Source organism: Anneissia japonica, unplaced genomic scaffold (genome assembly GCF_011630105.1).
Source record: "Anneissia japonica isolate Jap-2015-1 unplaced genomic scaffold, ASM1163010v1 scaffold287602_len1038180_cov171, whole genome shotgun sequence".
Classification (NCBI taxonomy): domain Eukaryota; kingdom Metazoa; phylum Echinodermata; class Crinoidea; order Comatulida; family Comatulidae; genus Anneissia; species Anneissia japonica.
Window position 1 is genome coordinate 702,292 of NW_022734061.1, and position 10,725 is coordinate 713,016.

At 33.5% G+C, this 10,725-nt stretch overlaps 1 protein-coding gene across 1 annotated transcript in view; it reads right to left on the reverse strand.

The window, feature by feature from the left end:
• Window positions 1-10,123: 10,123 nt before the first annotated feature.
• Window positions 10,124-10,725, reverse strand: part of LOC117116305 — a 15,802-nt gene continuing 15,200 nt past the window's right edge. Inside the window, exon 8 of the mRNA XM_033260327.1 lies at window positions 10,124-10,338. Coding sequence (XP_033116218.1) covers window positions 10,124-10,338 — 215 coding nt within the window. The remainder of the gene's footprint in view (window positions 10,339-10,725) is intronic.

Consider the following 10,725-nt stretch of genomic DNA (forward strand, 5'->3'; position numbering starts at 1 on the left):
TTGTATTACACAATTTCTTTATTCATTTATTTACAGGACTACATTCGTTGTGAGCTATTCCTTTTAGGAATCAGGGGAGAAAAGACTGATTTACTCAAAAGGTGTTGAAATATAAAATTGATTGAAGTTTTCTTACTTGGAGACTGCTGTAGTTGTTGTGATACAATGATAAAATAATTTGTGTCCCCTTAATAGGGGTTATCTCACCTTTTGGCACACTCATAAAATGTCGCCGTTTCCTTAATAGTTTTTTGTTTTTTTATTTATATTTTTATTGTGACTAAGTTTCTGATTGGAGTATCTTTTTTTTTTTTTTTTAAACAAATTTAACCAATGGACTGAACTATAACAGTTATTCAGATCTTTGGTTCTGGTAATTGTATGGGTATTTATGCGCCTCTTCCTTGAGGTTATAAACCACTTTTTTCCATGGTCATTGAGTCCACATGCTAAGTGTTGCTGCTGGCAATTAGCGCAGGAGCAGGCAAATCCAACTCCTGGGTAGAGAGAAGCAATGCAGATGCCTTGTTGAATGACACAAGCGAAATGCACAGTGAGAGATTGAAACCCGGCGACCTCGAGGTAGTCCGTTCCCGCTGTGTCAAACCACTTCCACTAAAATTTAAATTTAGACCTACGAATCGTCATCATGTTGTGAAGGCACAGTTATCTACGGCGGCTCAGCTTCCATTTTTTTTTTATCAACGTGAATGCATCAAATTCTCGGACCGTCTTGGATTGATCTTCGAGTCTAGGTACGGATTTGTGGGCGGGGACTCCCCGGCCCCGCCCCTCCACCGTTTTTGGGAGGTCAAAAAAGAAAAAAAAAGATGAAAATAAAGAAAGAGACAAAAATGATAGCCCAGAATGCCTTAAATGTTATTTTCGGGCGTCTGGAACACAAACATTTCGCGGGGACATCCCTCTCCCCTATGACAGTGTTGTCTCGATCGGCCCAACTTTCGGCGCCCCTTTTTGGACATCTCTGGATTCGCCCCTGGAGTCGACAGCGGGTTTTCATACAAAAGTCACGTACGGTAATATGAATATGAAATTTTAACAACAAATTGTATAAACCCTATTAATTATACTATAGTAAAATTTTCGATAAACATTGTGAATTACTTTTAACGATGGCATGGAAAGAACGAAATGATATATATAATACTTTTCTATTGCGAGACTAGTATGTCTGGTTTTAATGTTATTGAATTAAATTTACAATATTTACTCTGTTATGTATATATGTATGTATGTGTTTGTGTATGTATGTGTATATGTATGTATGTGTAAATATGTGTGTGGGAGGGGCGTGTGTATGTGTGTGTGTCTATGCATGTATGTATTGTGTGTGTATGTATGTATGTATATGTATGCATGTGTATGTATATATATATATATATATATATATGTATATGTATATATATACACATATATGTATATATATATATGTGTATATGTATGTATTTGTGTATGTGTATATGTATGTGTGTGTGTGTATAAGTGTATATATTAACCTACTTACTTATATTATTTCAGTATGAGTATTTATTTTTATCTCTATTACTATTTTTGTAAACCCTTTTTTATATATATTTCGTTCTACCGCAGTATTTTCTTACTATATTTTATCACAGTAATTAAGTTTTTACTGATTTTGTTATTGTTGCATGTCTTTACGGCTGTGCCTCTGTTATAAAAGAGAAGCAATAAAGTTACTACTACTTACTACCGTACTGTACAGTATTTTTATATGTAACTTTGTGTATTTCACAAATATTTATCTATTATCTGTAATTATTCGGTAATTGGCAACTTCCGTTACTGTAGAATTTTTAGCAAGTAATATAAAAATACAGTGAATCATTTCGTTGGATGTTCCAGTCATCAGCGTGGTGGGGAGGGGGAAGCTTCAACACGGTGACACTGCCGGCTGTGGGACTCTTCGACACGGATTTCGGATCTCTCGTCGGGGTCGGACTTTGAACCCATTTTCAGATATCTGGTCCCCTTGTTGTGGATATCTGGCGTCATCACTATTCTGCAGCACCCACTTATTATATGCGTATTAGAAACTGAACTTCAATTATCATAATATTGCTGTTTGAAAGAGGGCAGCATTCCAGAATACGTGACTATCAGGGTAAGTGCTAAATACGACGAGGGAGGTGGTGCTTCTCAGGCTCTAGGATGTAATTGTTGGGAAGGGGGGGGGGGAGGGCGAAGCNNTGTTTGAAACTAAATATAAGCATTTTAATCATGGTTTTATTTATTATAAACATATTCTTTCACCATCAATACACATCGAGGCCCTTCTTTTAGGTAGTGTTCTTTCTATTTGAGTTGGGACTATTTTATGTGTTCAATTAACTTAGAAGGCAAAAGGAGGCCAAGCACCAATTCTTACCCTCAGAAATGCGCGCAAATGGTTTTTTTTTCTTTTCTTTTTAGTTTAGGGCTTAGGCCTATGTTATATATGGCCACACACGTTTTTTTTTTGTGTGTGTGTGAACATAAGCATTTTCATTATGGCTTTATTTATTACAAACATATTCTTTCACCATCATTAAACATTGAGGCCCTTCTTTTAGGTAAAACGATCAATTAACTGAGAAGGCAAATAAGGACAAGCACAAGTTCTCACCCTAAAAAATGTGCGCGAAGCGTGCAATTTTTTTTATTTGGGGGGTGGGGGTGTTTAGGGCTTATATATGGCTACAACAAATAGGAACAAAGTGTTCAATGGTGTTTTGATCAATTCCAACGAAATTAGAATTAAAAACACTTTTTTTACTGAATATATGCATTTTCATTATGGTTTTATTTATCACAAACATATTTTTTCACCATCATAACACATTGAGGCCCTTCTTTTAGGTAAAACGATCTACCCTAATTTTTTCTTGAGTTTGGGACTATTAAGTGTTTAAATAACTTAGTAGACTGACCCTAAGAAACCCTAAAAAAAAGCAAAAATAAACAAAAATGTTTTAAATTCTAATTACGTTGGAATAGATCAAAACACCATTGAACACTTTTTATAGATATTTATGTCTGGGATCTCAAAAATTTAAATGTACTCCAGTGTACATCCTTGACTGATCTGTCACCAACACATAAATACTATCTTCCTTGTAACTTGCTTAAACTTTTTCCGTATGTTTCATTCAGATCAGTTGATCCGTTTTCGAAATATGTGGCATGGGACGTTTCCTTTTAGTGGTTCTCAGATCTGCACCCTACTCCGGATCGTCACAAAAATTTAATAATTTCTTTACTCGACCTTGACGAACTGTTATACAAGGTTTAAGAGATATTTAGGTCTGGTTCCTCAAAAATTGAATTGACCTTCCCATTTACACCCTTTACTGATAGGAAAAACATATGCAAGAAAAAAGGGAAAAAAATCAGAACAAAAACAATGGCTTTTCCCAGTACTGCTGGAAAAAGCCGCCTACAACAACAGCAACAGCAGCAGCAGCAGAAACAACAATAATAATAATAATAGTAATAATAATAAAAATAATGATAATAATGATAATAATAATAATAAGAATAATATTATTATTATTAATATAGTATTTATATTTTTAACATTAAAAAAATTATTTCCATTGCACATTGGAGCCTATCCAGTTTCTTAGTTTAAATGTTTTTATATGATGTGATGCATGCCTTTATTTCAATGTCAGTGTTTTCTGTGAAGATGATTTCATTCATAAATATACCATTTTAAATGAATGAATGCATCGTGTTTTCCCTATAACACGCTTGTTATCATATAATCATATCAACTACTGCATTATGCATGTCCTACAGCCACTCATAAACTGGTATTCATTGTATGTTTCAAAAGAAAGCTCTCAAAATATGCACAGAGGCACTTTCCAGGTCTCACACCAAACATTTTTTTATTCTCTCTGTAGGCCTACTTTCAATATTTTTGATCTCAAAAAGTTTTATTTGTTAATTTTGTATCAAAACAATCAAATCAAAGCATTTAATTGACCATTTTTTATTTTACATAAAACCAATTTCTTCCAATTTTAAATACATTTTTATCCCCGCATAGACTTGTGCTAAATGCGTGACAAATTTATGATCATGCATGTGTTTCTGAAAAATGCATGTTTCATCCAAAATCACTTCGAGACGGTAGGTACCGTAACTATTCTCGGATGGCCAAAAATGGCAATCTGTTGGCGTAAGCTTATTATATTTTGCTCCGACTGCCCAACGAGCTCTGGCTGTGTGGGGGCGTGTTGACCTACTGAGTCCTCCGGGACTGGGGCTAGGGAGGGTTTTCACAGGTGGAAGGTAAAGACCACCCCAGCCCTACAATGGTTTGGGCTGAGTAAGTTATGATTATAGCACCTCTAGATGGACGGAAAAGGCTCTCTCAGACTAAAATTTTAATATTATTTCCTTTTTCTCATTTTTTTTATAATTTCGAAAAAATAGGGACAGACCACCGCTGGCGCTCCTTTGAGTATAGTATACTACTGAATTGAAATCAACACAATAATTAATAACTATTTCTCAAAAAACAGAATGTTATTTAAAGGCCCACTGGCCGTTTTTTTCTTCAAAAATATTATACTGTATAATATAATACAGTTTTTAAACTGTATTAAAAATTAGGGACAGCCCACCGCTGGTGCTCCTTTGAGTATGGTATACTACTGAATTGAAATCAACACAATAATTAATAACTATTTCTCAAAAAAACAGAATGTTATTTAAAGGCCCACTGGCCGTTTTTTCTTCAAAAATATTATAGGTTAAAATTATTTTAAATTATTAAGTGACTTTTAGGCCTACAGTATTTATGAATGGGTCCCTAATAGCCCTAGGCCCCAGTGCTTTGCAGTGGCCGCCTCGCCATTGTATTAAGTGTCGTTTTTGCAAACTCGGTAATTAAGTTCAATCGCGAAGATGAATTCCATTTTACATTAATTTGTCCTTTCTATTTTCTGGTCAGAAATTATTTTATTTTTTAATAATTTTTTTTACTCTTCCTTGCATTGATAAATTTTAATGTCTAACATATTAACACATGAAAAAGTTACTGGATTTTCAATGCTTTCAACAAGAGAACTGATTTGGTTTTGCAACACTTGATACTCTTTAATGTATTATATATGGGCCAAATGGCCTATGTATTGATGAAGAATAAAACAGCAGTTAGGTGAATGAACATACATAAACCTGAGGTTAAACACTTGGGAAAAATGGGCAAATCCCCCTGCCAGGGGTCCCAAGTCTCCCGGAACTCGTGGGAGTCTCGGGACGCCCTCCCGTACTCCCGCAAGCAAGCAAAAATTTCCCGGAAATTAACACATCTTCGCAATTTCATAATTTGCATTGCTTTATGTTTTCACTGCTCAATGATCAAAGTCATTGCCGATCGGTGTCACTTGTGCAGTAAAATAAAATTGAATGTGTTTGGAAAGCTCATTAACCAGATCAGTGGCGGATTAAAGGGAGGGAGAGCCGGCTCGGGGGCTCCCTAAATATTTCAAAATTAGGCGAACAAAAAATGGGGTAGGAGAAAGAAAATTATATTCAGATTTAAGTCTGATGGAGCCATTTCCGGCCCTCTAGAGGTGCCATAATCATCAATTTTCTTTCTTTTCATGGGTCCCTTGGGGAGGGGAATATGGCCGTCGGAGCTTAAAGTAAGGCATAATCGTCGAATACCGTAGTTTCATACGCCTCTGAGCAGGTTTTACATATTTGAGTTTACAAATTAAAAGCATACTGTTTGATCCATTTCTCTATATATTGACCTACAGACTAAAATACTTTGCCTATAAAATTATATCGGAATAGGACCACTGTGTCCAGCAATCATCACTTTCACATACTGTACCCCGAGTTGCTTGTTGTAAAGGTTGTTATTGCACATTGGACAGTGTTGCATTTTAGTCTTTCTTTAAGAAAATTTTTAATTCCTTAATTTTGTTTGCGGGCCAGACTAATTTACTTCGCAGCACAAATGTGGTCCACAGACCACATAAGACATAGAATTAATTCTTTTAAATTGTATTTATTGTAAAAATATGCAAAAATAAGATAAGATATACTTTATTATACACTTAATACAACCAGTGGGGTACATAAAACATTATTTGCTGAGATGCAAAATTAAGTACATAATATAAAATAAAACATATGTCTTAAAAGAAGTTATCACATATATTTAAACACATTATAACTATATAGATACATGTATACCTTATACACTGTATCGTGAGTGGATTTCCCGTACGATTAAAAATTGTAACGGTACTGGGTTTGGTCTACAGGAGTTCGTGCTTCGAACAGGTCATTCCATTCATAGAAGTCTTTTGTTGGAGAAAGTGTACCTTTTTAGCAAAGGTTTGCCTAGGTCGTAACTAACTCCGGCTATTTAAAATTGATTATAAGATTGAAAAATATTAATCTTATTATTGTAGTAGTGATAATGTGTACACGTTTAAATTATTTTTATTTGTTAACGTCTTGTTTAAGTATGAATTACTATGTCCATGTAAAATTAATCTTTTCTATTAAAATTGTATATTTTAAATAATATAGTAATAGGCATAGCCGAGGTCTAGCCTAGACCTAAACGAGTGACTATATCATGGGAGTGTATAACATTATGGAAAAAAAGAATATAACGATAAAATTGTGAAAGAATAAAGGAAGAAGGAAAAATAGGAAAGATATCTGGAGCGGCTGAAATATCTCCAATAGTAGTCAATATGCTATTATTGCAATACGTTTTGTAAACAATTTTGGGCACTAATCGTCAGAGGTCTCGGTGCAACAGCCTACACTTTTCATAATTCGAAATCGAATCGGACCTTAAGTGATTTCCAAAATCTCTTTATTATAAAATAAAGCATAATTAATGTTCATAAAATAAACTAAAAAAAAATGTCTTACCTGGAATTAGGTATAAATGTACATTATGATCGTATAAAACATAATCATGTTTAGTGCATCGCTGTATGTGTATGTGGTTCTGTTGTTGTTCTGCTATGATGATGATCGTGAGTGGATTTCCCGTATGATTAAAAATCGTAACGGTACTGGGTTTGGTCTACAGGAGTTCGTGCTTCGAACAGGTCATTCCATTCATAGAAGAAGCCTTTTGTTGGAGAAAGTGTACTTTTTAGCAAAGGTTTGCCTAGGTCGAAACTAACTCCGGCTATATAAAATTGATTATAAGATTGAAAAATATTAATCTTATTATTGTAGTAGTGATACTAGACCCATGGAGGAAATTAATGGGCATACCTTAAGATAGCTTAAGATTAATATTTTTCAATCTTATAATCATTTATTATATATTTTTTTGCAAGCAAGATTGAGTTACTTAGCGGCACAAATGTGGCACGCAGGCCGTTTATAAGACATAGACCTAATTCTTTTAAATCGTATTTATTGTAAAAAAAAACACAATGAAAAACATAAGGTAAGATATACTTTAATTTTATTATACACTTAAGACACCAGTGGCGTACATAAAAAATAATTTGCCAAGATGCAAAATTAAGTACATATAAAATAAAACTTATCAGTCTTAAAAGAAGTTAGCACATAAATTTACACACGTCATATAACTATATAGATACATTTATTCCTCATATACACTGCAGATATATCTTAGGTCTACAAATACAAAATATGTTTTAAAGAATAAAAAAATAATATATACCTGTAAATATATGAAAATATAAATAACAATAAGAATAATATAAATATGAAATATATTTCCATTTTTAAAATTGTGTTAACCTCTAAGAACTGCTTTTACACCAATTTATTCTCAGTTTTAATTTTACTTTTTGTATATGATTGGAGTCGGGCCATAAAAACAAGGTGTTTTCTAGGCAATGTTGCTTGGCTGGCCACACGGATAGGGTTTATAATTCATTTTTGCGGGCCGCGAAAACAAATCGCTGGTGGACCGCATGCGGCCCGCTGACTGCACTTTGCCCATCAGTGTTATAGAGTTTTATGCACTGTTTTTCAAATGGTCCTGGAAACATACTGAAAACTATATACAAATAACTATAATGAACTATGTAAAGACATTGCAAAAATTGTAGGACAAATTTGAATTTAAAAAAAAACAACTTTAATCTATATCATGATTTGAAATTGTTATTGGGGAATTTTGGAATTCAAGATGTAATAAACTTGCAGATACAAATGTCATCCTCAACAGAATTAAGCAGAAATGTCTCAACTACATTAGATACATGACCAATTCAAGTACTTAATAGAGAATTAAATTATTTATATTATTATTAATATTACAGCAATATAAATAAAAATAAGTTTAATATACTGTAAATACATAAAATATATTTCCACGAACAACTTGCAGATAAAATAATGCCATCCTTAAGAGAATTAACCAGTAATGTCTCAACTACATTAGATAAATGACAAATTCACGTACTTTATAGTGAATTAAATTATTTACATCTTTATTATTACAAGCAATATGAATATATAAATAAAAATATATTAACATACACTGTAAACACATAATTTCCACAAACAACTTGCAGTTACAAATGTCATCCTCAACAGAATTAACCAGAAATGTCTCAACTACATTAGATAAATGACCAATTCAATTACTTTATAGTGAATTTAATTATTTACATTATTATTATTATAAAAGCTATGAAAATATAATTCAAAAGACGATTAATATGAATACATAAAATATAATTCCACGAACAACTTGCAGTTACAAATGTCATTCTCAATTAGTATCTAACCATGAAGGAGCTGAGTACTATAGCTGAAATTTGTGGTATAAGTAGATCTAATATATCTGATTAACTGGTGTAAATTTAAGAAAAGATTTTAACTGTTCACATGACGAACCGTTAATGGGAAACAGGCTTTTTTTCAATTTCTTAGGGCTGGTCCCAAATTTGAATGGATGCCATTCCACTTTAATTCATTTGATCAGCCTGTGCTTGCTTGTGGCTAGAGAGACAACTACCCATAGATAATATATCTGTAATATAAGATGTATACACTCACTCATATGGACACAGGGTGACCTCGAAAATCACAAAAAAAATTGTGTCGTTAAACAAAGTGGCTATTTTGAGTGCAGATAACTTCAAAAGAGAAGGGATAACAGTTAATCTGATCTGATCTGATATTTGTGTAATATGGTGAAAAGTAAGTTAGAATACCAAGTTTGACCTTGATAGCTATTACTAATCCCGAGTTATAAGCTTCCAAAGTTGGAGGAAATTTTGTTTGCGCATCTTGAAGAGCCACGCCCCTTTTATGGGGGCGTCGATTTCTCGTAAACTACATATCCAGTAGGGCTAATCTTTTGTGTATGTTGATTTTTCACATAGTGGACCATTTTTATGGAGTTTCATCAAAATCCGAGTTGGTCGACCTGGGACCTCTGGTTGATTTGACATGGAATTACCCATAAAGGAAGCCAGTGAAGCACCATCAATCGTACTGAGATTATTACCATGGATATAAAGATACCGTAATCCGTAGTATTGGTGTAATTAAAGAAGCCAATGAAGCACCATTAATTGTACTGAGATTATTACTATCTATATAAAGAAGCTGTAATCCTAACTTGATCCCTCCACTTGAAAGTTCTCTGATCATATCATTCATAATATCGCCTGTTAAATTACAGTTGCTCAATTTAAGCTCAATCAGTAGTGGAGAAATTGACATTAAAGAAGCCAGTGAAGCACCATTAATCGTACTGAGATTATTACCATCTATATAAAGAAAGCATAATTCTAACTTGATCCCTCTACTTGAAAGCTCTTTGATCATATCATTCACAATATCACCTGTTAAACTACAGTTACTCAAGCGAAGCGTATGTAGTATTGGAGTAATTAAAGAAGCCAGTGAAGCACCATTAATCGTACTGAGATTACTACCATCGATATAAAGATACCGTAATCCTAACTTGATCCCTCTACTTGAAAGTTCTCTGATCATATCATTCATAATATCGCCTGTTAAACTACAGTTGCTCAACTTAAGCTGACACAGTTGTGGAGAAATTGACATTAAGGAAGACAGTGAAGCACCATTAATCATACTGAGATTATTACCATCAATATAAAGAAACTAATCCTAACTTGATCCCTCTACTTGAAAGTTCTCTGATCATATCATTCATAATATCGCCTGTTAAACTACAGTTGCTTAATTTAAGCTCAATCAGTAGTGGAGAAATTGACATTAAAGAAGCCAGTGAAGCAACATTAATTGTACTGAGATTATTACCATCGATATGAAGAGACTCTAATCCTAACTTGATCCCTCTACTTGAAAGCTCTCTGATCATATCATTCATAATATCGCCAGTTAAACTACAGTTACTCAAGTGAAGCTGAATCAGTTGTGGAGACATTAAAGAAGCCAGTGAAGCACCATTAATTGTACTGAGATTATTACCATCTATAGAAAGAGACTGTAATCCTAACTTGATCCCTCTACTTGAAAGCTCTCTGATCATATCATTCATAATATCGCCTGTTAAATTACAGTTACTCAAGTGAAGCCTATCTAGTATTGGAGACATTAAAGAAGCCAGTGAAGCACCATTAATTGTACTGAGATTATTACCATCTATATAAAGATACCGTAATCCTAACTCTATCCCTCTACTTGAAAGCTCTCTGATCATATCATTCATAATATCTCCTGTTAAAC